This window comes from Dipteris shenzhenensis, chromosome 9 (genome assembly GCF_047967505.1).
Source record: "Dipteris shenzhenensis isolate YYH24624 ecotype China chromosome 9, Dip_SZ_1.0, whole genome shotgun sequence".
Lineage (NCBI taxonomy): Eukaryota > Viridiplantae > Streptophyta > Polypodiopsida > Gleicheniales > Dipteridaceae > Dipteris > Dipteris shenzhenensis.
The window spans coordinates 52,773,564-52,795,212 of NC_141604.1; the positions used below are offsets into that span (position 1 = coordinate 52,773,564).

The window sequence follows — 21,649 nt, forward strand, 5'->3', positions numbered from 1 at the left end:
GAATCCTGGCCTGTCAGATGTTCACAAAGCTCATGATATATATGCCTTTGTAAGACTAAGATATAAACGTGAAGATATGATCCAATGTGGAATGATCCCATCTAAAACATGCTTGCCCCCGATGCAAGCAAACCCACACTCTCAACATCCTCACTAAGAGAGAGAGAGAGAGAGAGAGAGAGAGAATAAATAAATTTAAAAACATTTATTAATGTCTGTAGAAAGCTATGAGAACAAGAAGAACTGAAATCAACATGAGAGTACACCCCCTTTAGGAAAACTAAACGCATGGCATCTATCGCACTTCCAATAAGCTACTACGAAAAACAAAAAAAGACTCCATTGTCCAGGGTGAATCATGTCATATTATGCCGTGTGTCCGTATCTATGTCATATGTCAATCAGGAGTAGACTAAGCTCTGTGTGGGCCTGCGTCTCACCAGGAGTTGCGGTGTCTCTAGAATACATCTGAGATCTGCTACTAGGATCCACGACTCCGCACTGTAGTATGCACTCAAGGGCGGCGTGGGGCAGCCTGACAACGACAAGACACCACAAGAATATTACCTTGAATGGAGCAATTGCTTGTTGGGCCTTATGCCCAATCTCCTGCTGACCTGGCATGTTTGGAAGTTCAGGTCATGATTGCGGCGTCTTCCAACTACATCATCTCCTGTGAAGAAGAAATATGTGATCTCTTGTTGTCTCGGGCTGGACCTGAGTCAAGCAATCTCATGTACAAATAGTGATGCACATCTCTAATCAATGACTTTGCCCAGGTCTTTTTATCCATGGGTGAAAGACAAACAGTGATATCTCCACCAAACTCATAGAATTTGGGACATCGTATCAAAACACACTCCCCCCTCTCCACCTCCTGTGTGTCGCAAAGAGTACATAGCATCAGAACTATACGATGTCATGTGGCAGCAATTTCACGTTCCGTCTCAATCTGAAATCTATGGGATGAAGTCCTGATCTACCCCATGGTGATTCGTACTGCATGGGAAAGGTGGATCTGTAGGTACACTGGTGCCAGGATGAAGCCATCCTCACTGAGATGACAAAATGATCTCCGTAGAAGGCCATTTTTGTTACATGTGGATGAAGGGGGGGATACCCATGTCTATGGGTACATACATGCCATAGATCCTGAGGAATCTCCTTCTATCTCAAACACAAGAAGGAAAAGTCTAGAGAATATTGATATAGCAGTAAGTGATCGATGGACATGCCTATGAGCAGAACCATATGGACTCCTGTGTACCAGCACTGCTCATCTCCATCGGTTGCAAGCTGCATAGAGGACGAGAGAACCTCAGTCACCCTACATCGATCCATACGAACTGTATCATGTGCTCTAGATAGGTAATGATCTAGAAAGAGGCATCTGTGTGGAGGGGTCTTGCTGCAAACTCTGCTAGAATGATTCGTGTGGAATAGTAAGTACACTCTTCCTCCAGATCATGCAAGACAGAATCATATCCTATAGCCTCTTAAACTGGTCCATTTGTCCTCTCTAGGCTCTACTGCCCAGCAAGCACCTGCATAAGGCCAGCAACCCAAGTATACATATAATCTGAACAATCTCACGGCTCCCCTAAGCCTGGCATTGATGCTGAGCTTCACTAGTGTTGAAGATCTTAATCTTGGTCTTATCTAGGTTGACCTTGATGTCTCTCATCTCACAGAAGGCCTATAAATCTGTAAAGTATGGAGGTGCATAGATGATGAAACCCTCCATGGAAGCCTCTATCTGGCCGCATCTCTCATACTATAGTGTCTACCTCAGTCAAGATATATGATGATCAATGAAAACTCTGCAAACATAATATGATGTGGAGTAATCCTCTTTCCTAAAATAAAGCACAAGAGCATTGTGGTTTGTAGCTCATCCTCTCTGATGTCTCCTACATATTGGGCTGCTGGTCGGACTCAAGAGTTAAAAAGAAGAGACTATAATGACATGCTAGAAGTATGCCAAGTGACACTACACCTCCAATCTCGCTAGTAGTGGTGATGTGTGTCCTCTAGTCAAGCCCGTCTACACTGCAGTCTTGAGGCCCTATGAAAATGTATCCCAAGTACACGAGGGTCTTGAATATCTCCTCTACAAGGGTTGACGACTAACACTAAAGCTAAGCTTCATTGTATTAAAGATGATGGATAACCTTGGTTTTACCCAGGTTGGCCTTCATATCCCTCTATATATGTCATGTGCACGGGTTGGTATCTGACGTGTACTGGGGTACACAAGACTAGCTCAGGTAGCCTGGGGAGGCTTAGGGCTAGGCAGGCTTGATTCTCGGGTTGAGTGGCAAGGGTACAAACCAGTTAGAGGTATTCGCTATTTTTTGGCGCATTGGGCCCAAGTCTATATAAGGGGCCCAGAGGTTTAGTTCTAAGAGAGCTGATGGGAGCAAGTCTCGTTCCCAGGTGCTAGGTCTTATCTTGGATTGAGTCGTAGACGCGCACCTGCATCTAAGTGTAGCCCAAGGCCCATCAGCAGATCCAAGGCCTCTAGGCGTCACCTGGTGATATGGGACACCAAGTTGGTCAAGATCTGGTTGGGAGTTCGTGCCAATAGCTCAGCTCGTGGCTCGAAGGGGACATCTCCCAATTCGGGATAGCATCCCGTAGATGTCACGGTTGGGTGGTGAGCAACCTGCTCAGATTCCTCATGTTTGGTGTGATCTTGTGTTTTGCTTGCAGATCAGAGGTTTCAAGAGTGTTGGGGTCATGTCAATTGGCATCGGAGCCAACTCCTAAGGTAGGAATCTCTATTACGAGTAAATTTGGACGTAATTTTTTCCAGGTATGCCTCAAATTCGAAATTCATGTTCATGCCCTGCAAGTGCTTGTTGGTTCATCGTTATAGGGTTGTTTGTTGCCTGGATTGGGATAGAAGGAAGGAGTGAGAGAGAAGGGGTGAATTCGTTGTTAGTTGTTGAGGATCTAGAGAGAGAGAGAGAGAGAGAGAGATGGCGTAGTTAGGGTGAAGTGGTGAGGAAGTTATGGCGTAAGGATAGGCGCGAGAACACCTCTAGAGCGCAATGTTGTGACGGAATCCAAGGAACCCCGAGCACCCGATTGGCTGCGTGGAACTTTGAGGAAGGAGAGCGCGGAGAGGTGTGTAGTAGTGCTGGGCATGGTCGCGATTGGGGCTGCGTTGTATTCTGGGCCTAAAAGCCAAAGAAAGCACCAGCCCTCCTAAGTTTGGAGGGTGGGCTTTCTAAAAGCCAGGGCCAGTGAGTCTATAATGTAGCAGACTCCTTCCCTTCACTAGCCCGTAGACTACGCGCAAGCTACACCTCTGCACACCTACCTTCGCGGATCCCATCAGCCGCCTTCTCCACCGAACTCTGCTAGCCAAGATCGCGGAAGCTTGCAAAAGACCGTATGGACCAGCCGCCTTCTCCACCGAACTCTGCTAGCCAAGATCGGGGGAGGGGGGGAGGGGGGGGTCACTCTTCGTCCGTTTGGGATCAGCCGCCTTTTCTCTTCAGCCAGCCTTGCTGTTTCTAAGTCTTCTCCCATCTTCATGGCGAGCCTCTACTTTGCTTCATACTCCTAGCTTCGAATCCACTTATTGCCTCTCTGCTCTAGACTACCCTCTTCATCAAATCCGATTTCAGTCATGGCTGATTCAGTAGACCACGGGCTCACTATGGGTGATCAAGATATGGATAACCACGCATAGGATGACCAGGGCCTCTACGATGATTTGATTACAAAGACTGCCTTCAGTGAATTCACCACTGCTCTCGATGAGTTAATGCGAATCAAACGGGGTTGACACTGCAACTCCAAGGGATTCAGACTTCAATCTCACTTTTGACTAGCATTGTTCAAGAGCTCACGCATGTGGATGCTTTGGCTTCAGTGTTGGGTCCAAATATCACTCCCGACCCTTATCCGCAGATCAGAAATCCGAAACCAAGGAGGTGGTTGACACTTGGTTGCACAAGTGACAAGTACACTTCCAGTTTCACCCTTATCCTGATGAAAAGAAGATGCAGCTTGTAGGAGGAAGGAACTCCGACTGAAGCATGCAACATGGATCAAATTTGAAGAGGTCTTCAGAAAAGAGTTTCTGAAGGAGGAGGAAGATAATGATATCGTAGGCAAGCTCAAGGCCCTTGATATGTCCAAGCTGAATTTGACTTTTGAGGTCTATCTTCAGAGCTTTCGTGATTTACAGACCAGAGCTACAAAGATGGATCCTGTCACCTTGTTATGTTTCTTTATGAATGGTTTGCCTCACTCGTACAAGCTTCAGATCAAGAATAACAAGTGTACCATTTTGCAATAGGCCATGAACTATGCGCGCATTTATGATGATACCATGGCCAACGCAAAGGGAACCACTACTGCCGACACGAGTGGGAGAACAAGAGAAAGTTCTTCTAGTCAACAACTGGTACCGGGGAGTCGAAGTCAATTGACAACGCCTCCAAGAAGAACTCGACTCAGACAAAGAATGGTCGAGCCCATTTCCTGCGCACCTTGAAGTTAAAGAAAGAAGGGCGTTGCTTTATATGCAAGAAGCGGGACCACACTCGGAATGATTGTCCTAAGCGCAAGAACCAATTGCAAGCATCGGGACCAAAGCTCCATGCGGGACAAGGTACCAAAGCTAAGGGAGCTAACCAAGCCTCGATGACAAGTATTTCTGTAAATGTCATTACCTGCCCACTTTCTTGTAATTGCACTTTTAATAATTCGTAATTTGGCCCCCATGACCTTTTCCGAGTTTATGCAGAAGTAAGGGACCAAAGAGTTCGCATTCTCTTTGACCCGGACAGCTCTCACAATTTTGTGAACTACAAACTTGTTCAGAGAATGGGACTTTCCACGACACCTAGCGATCACACCTACGAGGTGCAGCTTCTAGCTGGGAAGCAATTTTGGGATCGTAAGGTCGATGCACTTTCTATCCGGATTCAAGACTACACAGCTGCTCTTACGTGCTATGTCATGCACTTGGAACATGTGGACTTGTTAATTGGAATAGAGTGGTTTAAAACCCACGATATTCGGATTGGATGAAAAGAGCATACACTCTCTTTATTGGACAAGGATAGCCAATTTTGTATTCAATGTAATAATATTCCCTCTTCTCAGGGACCTATTGTATCTGTGATGCAGCTTCGGAATATAATAAACACTTCTCATTATGATGTGTATCAGTGTATTTTGATTCTGCTTTCTTTATTTGTTGTCTCTGTTAATGACAAAAATGATTTTAAACGTGTTTAAACACCATGAATTGAGAATGTTGTTAGATGATTTCATGGATGTGTTCCTTGCTTAACTGCCGGAAAGTTTACCTCCAAAAGGGACAGTAGATCATCACATAGATTTAGTAACTAGGGCTCAACCTATTAGTATTCCACCTTATAGCATGAGCTAGCTTGAGGAGGATGAGTTAGCTTCACATCTACAAGATAATCTGAATATGGGCTATATTCGCCCAAGTAAATCACCCTGGCGTGCACCTGTCCTCTTAAGAAAGAAGAAAGATGGTTCGTGGAGAATGTGTGTAGATTATAAACAACTGAATAAAGTGACAATTATGAATTGATACCCTCTTCCTCGTTCTGATGATTTGAAAGACCGTTTGGCCGGAGCGAAGTATTTCACTAAGATTGATTTGCGTACGGGTTATCACCAAATCCATATCTACGCTAAACACATAGATAGAACCACATTCCGAACTAGGTATGGCTACTACGAGTTTCTCGTATTATCTTTAGGTCTAACCAATGCTCCTGCTACCTTCCAGCAAATGATGAACCATTTGTTCCGAGATTTTTTGGGCAAATTCATTGTTGTGTTCTTAGATGACATCTTCGTATATAGCCAAACGCTAGAGGATCACATTGGACACCTCCGGATTGTCTTAGTTATTCTAAGACAGCATAAGCTCTATGCCAAGATGAGTAAATGTGACTTCTTTATGAAAAATATCATTTACTTAGGACACAAGATTTCTTCAGAAGGTATTAGCATTGATCTAGATCGCATCCAGAAGATTTTGGAATGGCCCATCCCTCAGACAGTGAAACAACTTCGTTCTTTATCACGATTTATGATTTTTCTACGAATCTGTGCGTGATTATTCGAACATCACGGCACCCTTGACCAACATATTGAAAGATCGTGGACGCAAATCTACCCAGCCAATCTCTTGGAATGATGCATTGAACAAGGCTTTTAAAACCTTGAAGCCCACTAAGGAAGCTCATGTTCTTGCATTACCCGATCCTACCCGGACTTATGTTTTAGAGGCCGATGCGAGTGATTTTGCTATTGGGGCAGCTTTATTCCAAGAGGACAGACCCGTAGCTTTTGAGAGTAAAAAGCTAGACAACACCCAATATCGTTGCACACTAGAAAAAGAACCATATGCAATTGTGTATGCTCTAAAGGTTTGGAGACACTACTTGTATGGTTCAAAGTTTCTTATATTGACAAATCATCAATCAATCAAGTATGTGTGTGACGGGCCTGAATTGAGGAGACGAAAAGCTAGATGGGCAGAGCTACTGCAAGATTTTGATTTTGAAATACGTTATCAAAAGGGTTTGATAAATAGTGTGGCAGATGCCTTAAGTCGAGTCAAGTTTGTAAATGCTATGTCATTTACGACTCTAAGTTTGAAGTTGGAAACTACTCTAAGAATGAGTTCCTTAGATCATGCGCAATCTGATGGCAGTACAAAGAAGGTCAACCAATTGGTTGAAGATATGCTTCAGGCATATGTTTCTAAGAGACAGTACAAAGAAGGTCAACCAATTGGTTGAAGATATGCTTCAGGCATATGTTTCTAAGAGACAGTCTTCATGGGAAGATTATCTCCCCATGATAGAATTTGCTTATCACAATGCAAAGCATTCAAGTACTGGTTACAATCCTTTTATGCTTATATACGGATTTCAACCTAAGTCACCAGTTATGGTTGTGTTCAAGGGAATTCAAAATGATGCTGCAAGGACATTCTTACACCAAATTCAAGAATACTCTCAGGCTCGTTTGGAATGAAAGTCAAATATGTAACTTCTACTATTTCTTGAGGAGAAACAAGTTGATCATCTGTACCCAGTAACTCTTTCAGTCCACTGGTATGAAACAATGGATGTACTTTAACATCATGAGATAATTTTATGTGCAACTAGTCCAATTCTTTCAATAATCTTGAACGGACCACAGTATCTAGGAGATAATTTTGAAACCAAACTAGTACTTAGGCTCTTGAATTCCTTGGGAATACATAAATATACCATCGTCCCTTCAGAGTACTCTCTAGGTGAGCGATGTCTATTAGCATAAAATCTATCTCGTCTTGGGCACTCCTAATAGATTCCTTGGCAAACTGCAAACTGAAAGACGGATTCGTAATAGAACTATCACGAAATACAAGATCAAGTGGAAGGATCTTGAGGAGGATGCAACATGGGAGACATTACCGAACCTCCAAAGGACATTCCCGGGTTTTTTAGCGAGCTCAGAAGTAAGTTCTTAGAGGAGGGTAAGTATGTCATGTGCACGGATTGGAATCTGACGTGTACTAGGGTACACAAGACTAGCTCAAGTAGCCTAGGGAGGCTTAGGGCTAGGCAGGCTTGATTCTCGGGTTGAGTGGCAAGGGTACGAACCAGTTAGAGGTCTTCACCTTTTTTGGCACATTGGGCCCGAGTCTAAGGGGCCCAGAGGTTTAGTTCTGAGAAAGCAGATGGGAGCAAGTCTCGTTCCCAGGTGCTAGGTCTAATCATGGATTGAGTCGCGGACACGCACCTGACCTTAGCGTAGCCCAAGGCCCAGTAGCAGATCCAAGGCCTCTAGGCGCCACCTGGTGGTATGGGACACCAGGCTGGTCAGGATCTGGTGGATTCGGGATCGCATCCCGTAGATGTCATGGTTGGGTGGTGAGCAGCCTGCTCAGCAGATCAGAGGTTTCAGGAGTGTTGGGGTCGTGTCAATATAGCACCCCTCTATATTCCTTATAGGCCTAGAACAGCTCCAAGCTGATCCATGAACTTGGCCTACTTTCTTCTATGCAAAAGCATACAGACATGTACACATGGTGCACACCATTACGTATTGTATTTGTACAGTCTATGCAGAATGAATCAGAGGCACTTGTATGTGCAGCAACAGGCAAAGAACATTGTTAGAAAATAATGCATTCAAGCATGCAGTCCACATCAAACCACCTTACTTTATAAAAAGCGTTCTGATTAAAATACATCTTTGATAGATGCTCAGTCATTCGCCTCCGCCAGCTAAGGGCTAACATTGCAGTCAAATACCTGCAACTCAAACCAACAAAATACCATGAGCAAAGCATTGTGAGTTGGTGACCCACCCTTGTTCAATGAAAGATTATGCAACCATATTATCAAGGAACCAGATGCTTGACCTTAAGGATGGTGCAACAACTGAAGAGGCTGCACTCTGAAGTACACTGATACCAGTAAGTCGAATGAAAGCTGCTTTATCCTGTTCAAGTACATACTTGACACTCGTTCCTGAAAAGAAACAACAGCTCTAGTTACAGCTATGACAAAAAAACGGATACTCTGCAGCATAGTGTTGAAAGAACATGGACCAAAAGTCTTTATCTTGGAATGTCATATACCTAGATGAATCCAGGAACATTCCCAAACTCATCCTCTAAAAACACAACATAGTGCAGTTTCAATCTCATGAGAGTCACTCACAAGGTTGAAAACCATAAACTCCATCATGCATAGCAGGGACTAGCTACTATGACATCCCCACTGACGTCATCAGCGCCCAACAGTGGGTGTAGACCATAGTATAAAAATATGCTCTCACACATACAAATCCACACACCCACACATACTTGAGCATCCATTTATACAAAGTCTTCGTACTGAGTTTCTGGCGGCACTCCGGAGGTGAAGGGCAGACTCAGCCATGATGAAGGCTAGCACTAAAGGAGAAGGCTAATCAAAAGGTAGTCCAAAATCTCTTCATTCAAGCTACAACTGCTTGTGAAGTCTAAACATTTTCATTTTAGTCTCTCCTCAACGAGCATCTAAATCTAAATCTAGCTGATAGGGCAACGCACCATCTAGCTGATAGGGCAACGCACCATTTATCTTGGAATGTCAGCATATATAACCGAGAAGTACATGAGCAAAAAATCTATTCTTTGTCTTGGGAGTACCAGTATATTATTGATCTGTAATTGAACCACCCATCCTTCTGTCCAAAAAGGGTACTATGGTTACCAAAAGAGAAACAGGATGCTTAGCTCCAAACCTACCATTGAGATGTGCAATGCGGTCAGATATCCAAGTGCGTGCAACTACAAGCAAGGCAACTGCTAATAGTTGTCCTCCCTGTTTACCAGACAAGCTTGGCACCTTCAAAGACAACATGATTTAAAATCAGTCCCAAACCATTAACATCAAAACCACAACTTAACAATAGCTATACTGAAAATGAAGAGTCGCGGGATTGATATAAAAATTGACAAGAAATCATACTGGAAGCAAAATCAATAGTACATAAGACTGGTTATTATCCTACGCACACAGACAATGAACACCAAAACTATTTTTAACATTCATTTTCTCTCTGAAAACTGGTTGTCGTACCAGTATTTTTGACAGTGCCGCCACTCTTACTGGCATACTTCGGGGCTCACTTCTCAATTTTGGAACCAGAGGAATGGGTATGGCACTACCTCGAGGAGGTGATCTTGCAACAACAGCTTTAATATAAGAGTCTGCTGCTTTGGATGCTTCATATGGATCATCCTGGACAAGGGAAAAGTTGATTGATCTCTGAATGAACAATGCATTTGGGATTACTTGAACCTCACATACTTGCAGCTTCAGAAAGTATTGGCAGTGAACCTTTCATCACTTTGAACCCTTCAATATAATACCTGTCATACATATTGGTTCCAGCACATCTTACAAGGAAATGAGGCAGGAAGGTCAGCTTTACCTCCTTTACTGTTGAGAAAAACTTCTTCACAGTCATCGCATCACTCTGGCGAACAGAAATGGTTCGTCCATTTTCAGGTTCTACGTTTAAAAATGCTCCTGGCACAGCATCCCTAGATTGACAAACAAGCCTCGTCATCACTCCAAAAGAAGCAATGGCCAACAACTTCACACCAAAATGCTTGGCAACAAGGTTACCTTTTGTAGTGCACACTCCATCCACCTTCCCCATCCAAAGAAAGAACCGTATCATGAAATGCAACCAGTGCAGGCCTATGAGATATAGTAATGCAGGATGTTCCCATAGCCCGCACCTTGGCACAGAACCGTTCCTCCATGTCTGTAGTTACGGCACTCGTGCATTCATCAAGTATGGCAAAAGACGGCTTATGGTAAAACAACCTGGCCATACCCAGCCTCTGTTGCTCTCCAAGGGACAGCTCATCACCCCAGTTAACTTCTGTTTCCATGGGGTAACGCTCTAAAAGATACTCCAGATCCACCTGCACAAGAATACAAGAGAAGTATTCCAGTTTAGTGTCAAGTGATTTAAAAAATCCAAGAACCACCAAAAAAAAAGAAAGGATCAAAACGTTGTACACTCATGAGTAGACAAGCAGATTGCAGCATTAACAAAAAGTTGAGGGAACGGTCATGCTAACATTTTTTAGTAGCTCCCGCATGCCCTCTTCTGTGAGTGGTTTCATCTGCTCAGCAGATGTAAGAGGATAAATGAGTTGGTCTTGTAAAGTCCCGACAGCGGTATAGGGTCTTTGTGGAACATAAAATATTTCGTTATTCAGATATGAACCCACTCCTGGCTTTGCAATGCATCCAACAAGTGGCCAAAGACCTCCAAGAACACGGAATAGAGAACTCTTTCCACTGCCATTTGGACCTGCAGTGAATAAAGATCATTAAGGCATGACCAAACTACCCATTAAAAAGAGAAGAACCAGCTGAATATGAGCTCACTCAAGGCATGTCACATTTCATAATCATTTTGAGAAGATGGGAAAAAGGGGAGTAAAAAATAAAATCCTGAACTCTATTACCAAATTCTTACACTGTGCAATGACACAAATTTATGACTACCTTCCACATCCATACGACAAGGGCAATCAAACATCCCAATATGGACCCATCACTGCTAGTCATTTGTGAATATCCCCCCATTTGTATAGCAAAAGTCAAGCTAATCCATGGTTGTTTTTGCAAAAATTAAAGAAATCTTACAAGTAGAGTTATTCAGTATCCCAACATTACAGAGTGGCCAAATGTAAAAAAGATTTTCATTTTCACTCAGAACTCTAGCCTTCTCAGGCCAAAAAGGTTGGTGAAAGAATGCTCCATGATTTTATCTTTAGAATCATAACAGAGACTGCACAAAACCTTTTTGAAGCACCAAGTCCAGACGTACTGTCTCAAAAGTGCATCAATTACCTGTGATAAGCAAATTCGATCCAGGTTCTACTTTCAACGTCAGATTTTCAACTAGAGTATTTCCGGTAGGAGTCACTACCTGCATATACAAAGTGTTTATTGCAGGAGGCAGCGTTGCATTAACACTCGCCTTGATATATCATTACAAAGATTGAAATATAGGTGCCCCAATACCTTCACATCCTTGAATTCGATATGATTTGATTCCACAAAGTAGCTTCCACTATCTTTATTTTGAACAGCCTGATTGCTACCTGCAATTCGTAACTCTCTCGCGATCAACATCAGCTCACGGATGCGATCTGCATAGCCACTGCATGTCCTTATCCAATAAGGATCTGTTTCTTATAATCTCTAATTACCATGAAAAAAGTAAGATAGCCAAAAATTTCCTGCAAATGCACCAGAAAAATTATCCGGCAGACCTGATTCTATTCAGCTTGCGAGCATTGAAAGCAACAGTTCCAAGAGCTTGAAATAAAGATATAATAACACTGGTATGATAACGCATGTTGCTCAACATTGCTGCACGCCCTAATGTTGAATGATCTGGCTTCAAATTTCCAGCAAAGAAGGGCTCTATGATCAAAACAACCCCAACTGTGGCACCCAAGTATTTCAGAGTAAAATCTTGAATCATGCCAAACCACCACTGTGTATGTAGCACGTTGCTTAAATGTTTGACTAGGGTTCTGAACCTATGCTCTACAATTGAAGATTCTCGGTCTTGTCCTCCATAGAATGCTATGCTCTCTGAATGAGTCCGAAGTCTTGTATGGATTTGTCTATATTCTCCCTCTAATTGTTGCTCCCTGGACAACAACTTTCCAAAAGGAGGAGAAAGACTCCCAGTGACAAAGCCCGCACCAAACACGTAAGCCTGACAAGTGACACAAAAGCTCAATTAATGCTCTATGCCGACAAGATCTATGATAGAAAAAACATATTCATGACAATAAACCTTCTACAAAGACAAGGATAAGGCAAGCTGAAATACCAATATCCATAGTGCATACTTTGGACTGGCATAAGAACAAAGTCGCCAGGTATAAAGAATACCGTCAAATACTGCTGTCATATTTTCTTGAATAACCTCGCATAGCTCAGATGAAAACCTTGGTATATCACTCGCAATACGCTGCTCCGGATTGCTTATGCGTCTATCCACGTGCGACATCTTGTAGAAAGTCATATTCTGTAGTAGACAATTTGCCTAATGTTGCTCAGCTTGGAGAGAGATGTACATCTTTGACAGCATAAGAAGCACATGCCTAATTTGCAAGCTAAGGCCTAATGCCAAATTCCAATTGAATTTACCCTTGAAAATCACTGAACTGACAAAAGAGGGACAATATGTATCAAACCTGAAAATAATCAGTGTGAATACGATCAGTCAAGATTTTCCGAAATTGCAAGCTTAAACTCCCTGTAATGAACTTGGTCGTTGAGAACAAGGCTGATTGCACTAAGCAAAGAAGTAAGTTCTCAGCAATCAGACGGGTAAATAATGAGGCCCTTCTCAAAAAAGCAGCTCTAAACAGGAAACCTTGAACTTTTGCCAACCTATTGCTCAGGGCCGTTCTCAATACCTGCAAAATGATGCCATGAATGAGGAGTTCCTGTCGGAAGACATCAAAATTACAAAGAATACAACCAGGTTGTCACGGCAGAGAATATAACGATCCCAAGATACAAATATTTCCATGTATAACATGCTTTCATTAAGATCACATCTACATGAAAAAGTTTAGAGACCGAAACCTGAGAACTTTTCATCTAAGGGGATCAGAACTCTCTCTCTCAGAGAGACTGCTCTGTTGCATCCTTTTTTAGCGATATGATAGGATCTATAAAAGGAGGATTATGAGATAACTAGGGGATGGGAATCAAACAAGTCAGTCAATCAAGGGTTCAGGGGGACAATGTTAAATGAGAGTGGAGTGAGCAGGAATAAAGCAAAATGATTTATTACGATTGCAAAAGAGGAACTGAAGTATAACAAAACTTAGGGTTATGTACCAAATAAAAGCCCTAGAGGGGGGCAACACCCTAACTGGGGATAATAGTGCCCCTAGGCTAAGGCGTCCACACTACTGACATCTTAGAAATCCCCCCTGTTGTGATAGTGTAAGCATGTACAAGGTGATAGATCAGTTACCAAATGGAAGTAAGCCTAAGGCTTTGTGGGAAGCTTCCAACTTTTCTCTGAGTAGAGCTTGGGTGAAAAGATCTGCAACATTTTAATCTGTAGGACAACAGAACAAACTGATCTCTCCTGCACACAATCTCTCTCTAACATAATGATAATGTATCTCAATGTGTTTCATGTAGGCATGAAACACAGGATTCCATGCCACTACAATAGCACTCTGACTGTCAGTGAGAAGAGGAGTAGATGGTTGCAAGCTACCATGAAGATATGCCATCAATCTCTAGAGCTATACACATTCTACTTAAGCTAGAAAGGCTGCCATGTATTCAGCTTCACATGATGATGTAGCCACCTACGATTGCTTCTTGCTCAACCAAGAAATGGATGAACTACCAACAAATAAACAATGGACTGTCTGGTGTCATAATCACCAGACCAATCCAAATCTCTGAAAGAATGCAACTCAAAGTCACCCCCCTGGCATAAAACAAACTAAGAGACTGAGTACCCTACAGATATCTGAACACACTCTTTACAGCATTCCAATGCTGTGTCATTGGGCTGTGCATATACCTTCTCAACCAGAGTACACTTTACTGAATATCTGAATGGCTATTGCAGAGATATATGGGACATCCAACAGCCTGGCTATATGCAACAGCATCAAATGGTTCGCCTGCATCATACATGCATAGTCTAATCCCTGGCCCCATTGGAGTAGAAATGAGCTTACAGTCCTGAAAATTGGTAACAGTCCCTGTATATACTTGAATTTGTGTGAAACAATGCCCTCATTTAATTGCATAAACTGAATGCTCAGATAGTAGTGTAACAACCCCAGATCAGATGTCTCAAATGAAGCTTCAAGATCATTCTTGAAATCTGCAACTGTCTCCAGTTGTGCCTGTGAGCAGCATATCATCCACATAAATGATGGCAAACATCTCCCCTTTGTCCATATAGGTACTTTCAGTAGGACTATTTTGTAGACCTTGACTAGTCAATATCTCGTACCAAGCTTGTGGGGCTCATTTAAGCCCATAAAGTGTCTTATGGAGCTTGCATTCCTTGACTTCCTGATAAGGTAACTGAAAAGTAACAAGGCTGACTCACATACACTTCTTCATGCAAGTCCCTATTGAGAAAGGTTCTTTTGATGTCCACCTAATGTACTTTCCACCCAAAATGAGAAGCCAATAAAACAATACATCTGACGGTGGTCATCTATGATCTGGCCAAAAGTTTCATCATAGTCTATCCCCTTTTTGCTTGGGCAACTACCATTGTCTTGAACCTGTCAAATGGCACCGTCTCAGCACCTAAGAAACACAAGGTAAATACTCAGCCCAAAGCACGCCACTGAGTCTGACTGTATGCACAAAGAATATACATACAGCTGGATCCACCCATTTTATTTTCTTTAAAAGTAGCATAATTGGTGCCATACACGGGGGATCCATGGAGCTATTCCACATCTCGTACTCCTCCTGTTGATCCTGGCAACAAAACAACAACTCACCCGGATCTATGCGATCTTGTTCAAGACACAGGCAATGGTTTCATCAATGCGCGATGCAAGCAAGGGTGGGTGGGATATGGGCTGAAACATTACTCCGTGCCGTCCCCTTTTCGTGTCCACGCCGTGAACCTCTGCCACGGAACTGCTGGCTGACCTATTGATTGTCCTAGCCTTGGGCAGACTGCCCCAAAACACACCTACATGTCATGGGTAACCATCATGAAAATTGTGGCCTAGAACTGCTACCTGGAACCGGAACAAACAGCCCCTATGAGCCATCTGTGAGCTATGGCACGGGCTAGGAGAACTACCGACCAGATTTTCCGTGGAATGGAATGCCCCCTGTGTGGACTAAACACCTCCTGCATCCTTCAGAAAGTGTGCCTCAATTCTGCCCTCAAACAGTGCGCAAAGACTCTGCCCTCCCTTGGTCCCTAGCTGACCTAAACATCTAATACCATGTGAGTGGAGTGCAGCGTGGAAGCATGCAAGCAAGAGAGATAGAGAATCCGCATAGAAGAGGCAATGGAAATTGTATATAAAGCAGGGGGATACACCAGCGGAGGAGTAGAACACTCCACAAGACATGCTGAAACAAAGGGAAGGGCAAAGCTATAAATAGCCTGCCACATAGACCAACCAAGGGCAGTCCAAGGGGTGGTCAGCTAATTGACCAAGCTGGTCGGTTGACCAGGGTCAAAGCCCTATATAGCCTAGCCACCAAGCCCTAGAGACTGGACCAAACAGCCCCCCCCCCCTTCCTGCCCCCAAAAAAAGCCTTGAGAAGGCCTCCAAATACAACGTATCCTCACCTGAATAAAAGCGGGCACACCCACATAGAAGCCCTCACTCACTATGAGATGCATACAACTCCGACCGTACCTCCCTCCATCGTCATGGTGAACAGTTGGTTCTGACCCTTCCTTTCAGAAGAAGGAAAGCTGCCTCTAGCTACTGCGGAGCTCCCTGGAATGGTCCGAAAGAAACCGATTACTCTAAGCAGGTCACTGATGCTAAAATAAATGTGCCTTTGTTAAAGACAGACAACTAAGACGCTTTGTGAGTATTCAGTCCGTCCTCCTACATGAGAGGTAGTAGTCATGGGGCATGCCAAACGCCGCTCCGTGACATATTGTTCATTGATAAAGTCCTTCAAGGTGTCCCACACTTCCTTCACACTATAAGCCAACTGAATGTGTGGAATCACTCCTTTTGCTACATAGTGGCTGCAGACAGGACCTAGGTTGCATTGTGGAGTAACAAGGAGGGCGGTTTCTAAGAAGCCCATTGAAGTTCCTATGGAGCACGCTAGCCGACAAAGTTTTAGGAAGAAGTAGGAGACAAATTGAGGTGCCTGCTTTACCCTATCTCCTACATGGACAATTGTCTCATACAAAAGGAGACAATTTTAGCATTACCCTATCTCCTACATGGTGGCACACTGATCACACCTTTTGTATGAGGTTTTGTCCATCTTTGAAGCAATACTTGTTTACTATTTCTACTTTATTCTGCATGGGTCGTCATCTATATCTATCTCTATCTCTATCTACATCTGTGTGCACGAAGGAAAGGAATGAGATTTGAATTAAAAACCTTGTGTTTCCTGGGCTTTGTTTCTATACACAATCTTCTGCTGGTGCGAAAGTGTTGGCTAGAGCAAGCAACTTCCGTCTCTATTTCCTAACATGGTATCAGAGCCCTGACGAAGAAACATAAGTGCAAGGAGCTTAGAGGTGAGAACCTTTGGAAGGAGATCTCAATTCAAGTTCGTGGAAATCATCTCCACTTCTGTGAGAATGAAGGTGACAAAGTGTGCCTTAGTGAGGGACTACTTGTTGTTGTGTGAATCCTTGTCATGAGTTTATTCCTACTTCAGCTCAATGGCAACACACATGCCTGGATACGGATGACTACCCTTTTTAGAAGGTGAAGCTGTGGAGCCACCTTGTGGCAAGGAAGTTGTGTAAGATAACAATGGGAGAGGACCTAAGGCTCGAAGATTTCAAAGATGTGACAGTGAAAGTAATAAAACAAGCTGATCATAATCAGGTAGAACAGTGGGGAGAGGATACTGAGGCGTTGTCAATGATCACTGGAATGAGCATATACAGTGTACACATACATAGTCATGACACAAGTAACAATCACTGTCGATGTTGACGGAAACATTCCTAGGGACCTGTTTTACAAGTTTCGAGCATACATCTTTTAAATTTTAGTAGTTTGTTTGCCTAGAGACGTGCTCTATATATACATACATGTGTGTGCGTGTCCTCTGTGCGTGTGCGTGTGCGTGTGCGTGTGCGTGTGCGTGTGCGTGTATCCATGTGTGTACATGCATGCGCACCTCAGACAGTTTTGTGTATTGGTGTTTCTAAGCTTATGTTGCATCCGTCTTGGGTGTTGATGCCTCGCTCAGAGGCTCCACCATTCAGCTCATCATATCAGGTTCTTTCAGTCTCATAGACCCTTTGGTCTTTTGAAGACTTTCAATAAACTTTCTTTCTTCTCTTCCCCCCCCCCCCCCCCCCCGGCAAACACACACACATTGTACACACCTGTTAAAAACAGAGACGGCTGTAGCCAACACTCCCACAGCAAAAGAATATGCCTAAGAATCACATAAGGTGTAAATCAAATCTCACCCTTAAGTGCCCACAAGTATTGCTAAAGTATACGCACAGTACCAGAGAGATATAGAGCCAAAAGAAGAGATAATATACGTTTCAAAATGGACAGAACCAAATACAAAATGTGCCCTCACTCAAGTACAATGTGGACAGCACAACGCCGCTCCACTTATGACCTTGGAGTAGACAATCGTCCAGATCCTTCTGCTATACTAGCTCCTCCTGCTGTGTTGCCTTCTGATAGGCTTCAGTGGTTCCAAGAGCCTTGAAGCTGAACTCTGATGCATAAGTGAGGCACTCCTTGAATGCCTGGTCCCTGGCCTCCCTGCTGATCTGGATGCAACCAATCCTGAGGCACATGATAGATAACTGGGCCCCCAACAATGCGGCCCTTTTATAGGGCAAATGTTCTTCAAATCTGGCCGGGTTCGGCCAACCAGACCTACAAACCTGCCAACCAGGTCCAGCTGCCTGGTGACTTGTGGCAGGCCCCTATGGGCCACCACTTGCTGTATTGCTGACCTCAACCTGCAGACTATACATGTCTGCTGTACCTGACTAGCCATTTTTTCAACCTTCAGGCAAATCAAAAGCAATATTTTACACCACTACACAAGGAATCGATGGACAAGGTAAACATATATGTCCCAGTCACCTACAAAGTAGGTCTTGTACAATTGACCCTGCTTGCTATAGACTGTATCTGCTGCTGCCCCAAACATGCTGCACCTTCCGCTCCACATGTTGCTGCAGTTGCCTGCTCTTTTGCCCTCTTCCAGGGTCTACAAGACAGTTCTGTATGCTTACATGGCAGACTATGCTGCTAGTACAACTCCCCCATGTTCTCCTCATGTTAGGGGCCTCCCAGGTGGGGAGTTGACCTCTATTTTCCAACAACACACTCTAAACTAATGCAGGGTCATTTTCTTGCCCCCCCCCCCTCCCCCCCCCCCCAAAAAAGATCAAGGTGCTGTCATTTCATGCAAAAGTGCCCCGTTTATGGGGCTTCATCGTTTCGCCTGGAATCCTAGACATTTCTACAGGGCGAAGCGTGTATTTTGGTTACTATGATTACTGTAAATCACAATAGAAACACATAAAGGAACTGACGTAAGGGAAGTAAGTGAACCAATCGAAAGACCTATTTTTGGCAAAAAATCGAGGAATGCATCACCATGTAACATTCACAAGTGGAGTGACTAGAGCTGTATAAAAGCTTAAGAGTCACACACAGAGTCAATCCACAGGTCATACAAAGACCACAGGTAGATCACCCTCCACAGAATCCCTGAATCACCCTGCACACTAGGCTCAAAGGGCATACTCATAGGTTTTTTTGCATCATTCTTTAGTGGCTTGGGGAATGACCTTGGCATGACAGAGGATACAAAGCCTGTGAGGTAAGTTAGCCTATGGTGAGTTTTCATGTCTACATTCGACCAAAAGAAATGGTAGACAATTCCACACTAGGCACCCACAACGAGCACATGGTAGGAATCGCTTAAGTTTGGGTCATTCTGAGGTCTCTAATTATAAGCCATAGAAATGGGTCAACCTTAAGTTTGACCAATAAGTTATACACGCCGTAGAAGTTGAGTCGACCCTTAAGTTTGGCTCCTTAGAGTCAGATAATCAGTTTTTTAAAGGTGGGCTAGAAAGTTTTTAAGGCCTAGTTAATTTAAGATTAACTTAAGGGTGGGCTGGAGCCTGGAAACTTTTCAAGGCCCAGTTAATTTAAGATTAGTCTCTTTCATCTAGATTGTGACATGCCACGACATCGTGGTGTAGATTAGCAACAATTTCTGCTTTTCTGCTTTTTACTTTAAGCTAAGCTTGCAAGTTACCCTACAAATACTTGAATCTACTCTAATATCACCTTGATAGCTTCTAGGATCTTTTTCTCAACATGCTCCCTTTCCTGTCTAAAGCCGCAGCTTCTGGATGAATTTCATTATCTGCCACATCTCCTCTAGACATCTTTTTTTCCACACTATCTGACCAGAATTAAAGCTCTCATAGCCCACTGATTGTCAATCATTTGCACCCCTTGGAGTGAAACTCTTCCCAACTTGTCAAACATTTCATTTTTTGTCATATCTCCTCTCTAGACCTCTGATTTTCAAACTGTGTTTTCTTGCTCTGCCATGCATGTCTCTGATAAATTAGACTAAAACTGCACCAAATTCTTCCTTCTTGAGAAATCATCAGCTTTCTTTCTAGCCTAGAAATCCCTAAAAAACAAATTCCTCTTCTATCTGGAGGTTATGGACTTTTCCTAATCCTCCTAGAAGAAGATCAGCGAAGGATTGCAGGTGGAATTCAGAGCTGAACCTACAGCCCACAGCCGGTTCCCAAGTGTGAGCAACACACAGAAAGCTCACTGAGATTCTTTGGCTACATCCTACAACCATTGTATGGATTTCTACATGCGCAATCATTTTTGGAGCAAAACTGCATCTGGACATTGTCTTCGTGTCTCATTCGACCTTGTACTCCTATTCATACTAAAGGATCGAATATACCAGAGATCACCCTTGGTGAGGCAAGTGGACCTCACGAGTGCCATCCATGAAATCAAGAAGGGCAGGAAAAAAGAAGAGAAAGACAGCCAAGTCCAAATCTGGAAGACAGGCAGCCCAAGAGTTTACAAAGAAGGAAACAGTATATCAGCCACTTAATGACGAGATGGCATTTCATGATAATCCTATCGGGAATAAAGCGACCACAGTTCCAGATCCATTTCAATTATTCAAATTTTTTGATGCATTTAGGCAGGACATGCAGCAGAAATTTTAAGAGATGTATAGTGTCATGCAATAACTTGCAGGTTCATGCACAAAGATCCGAACGTGGAGATTACAATCAATAGGAAATGGACACAGAGGATTTGAGGTATCCATCTATGTCACCCAGAGCGGTTATGGTCGAAGTTTCCCAGTTTCTTCTGAATTTTCTTTACAGCTATTCCTCAGTGATCCTCGCACTACTTTTGAGGTTGAGCCCTATTGGGTAGGCATTTCCCCAATCTGTTGAAAAGTTATTGCCATCCCCTATGATAGTCCTTTGATAGTCGAGACTCTATCCAGTACATTGTGTCCTGACATGGAGGAATACCTATACTTTGCACCCTGGCAGTCCAAACGGCAATAGCAACCTGTTTTACCTTTCCATAACAGATGGATATTTAAAAAGTGGAAGGGAGGGATAAGTCCTTAACATTTATCAATGCTGAGTCCAGTAGGATGGGGGAGTTAATGTGAAATGAAGAAAGCTTCTTGCCATTGTCTCTTTCTTCCAAGCACTGGAGCACAATAAGAAATAACTTATCCACGAGAGCAAAAATCGTATTAAGCATTCCTGTCGCAGCTTTTAAAAATGAAAAGATGACAAGTCAGATAGGTTGATATCCCAGCAAAACCTCCAAATCAAAAAGATGATATTACCGCTATCACAGCCAAAGAGAGTAATGTTCTCATCCCTTTGGTCCCCATCTGGGCAATCAGAATACCGGCCAACGCATTGACTGACTTTAACCCACTTTTCTTTTGCCTTCGTCCACCTGAATAACTGCCTCCACCCTTGCTACCCATTGGCTTCTCAAAGCTTATTCCATTTTCAACAATCAGAGAAGATCCAGCAACAATTTTTTTCCTATTTAACGATGAATGCACATATGCAAGTCCACCTCCAGCAACCAATACAGCTGCTGCCACTGCCAAAGCCTTCCTGTTGGTCAGAAAGAAAAACTTTGCATCAGGGAAATTCGGCATATAACATGAAGACATTGCTCCCCCATTTGCATACTGCCAGCAATGACAAGATCAGCAGCTACGAAACAATACACCATTCAACTACCAAACAAAACATATCGAATTTCAAAGAAAAAGCAGTGGAGTGAAAGCTGATGTGAATTTAGTAC

The 21,649-nt window shown here is 43.3% G+C and overlaps 1 protein-coding gene across 1 annotated transcript in view; it reads right to left on the bottom strand.

Annotated features, from left to right (window-relative positions):
• ABCD1 (peroxisomal ABC transporter 1) overlaps positions 1-21,649 on the bottom strand; it is a 51,200-nt gene that overhangs the window by 20,752 nt on the left and 8,799 nt on the right. Inside the window, exons 3-15 of the mRNA XM_087378763.1 lie at positions 21,174-21,456; positions 12,791-13,015; positions 12,424-12,621; positions 11,852-12,306; positions 11,601-11,739; positions 11,427-11,505; positions 10,646-10,881; positions 10,182-10,486; positions 9,985-10,096; positions 9,630-9,791; positions 9,296-9,395; positions 8,423-8,531; positions 8,222-8,312 (exon numbers count right to left, since the gene is read on the bottom strand). Coding sequence (XP_087234889.1) covers positions 8,222-8,312; positions 8,423-8,531; positions 9,296-9,395; positions 9,630-9,791; positions 9,985-10,096; positions 10,182-10,486; positions 10,646-10,881; positions 11,427-11,505; positions 11,601-11,739; positions 11,852-12,306; positions 12,424-12,621; positions 12,791-13,015; positions 21,174-21,456 — 2,494 coding nt within the window. The remainder of the gene's footprint in view (positions 1-8,221; positions 8,313-8,422; positions 8,532-9,295; positions 9,396-9,629; positions 9,792-9,984; positions 10,097-10,181; positions 10,487-10,645; positions 10,882-11,426; positions 11,506-11,600; positions 11,740-11,851; positions 12,307-12,423; positions 12,622-12,790; positions 13,016-21,173; positions 21,457-21,649) is intronic.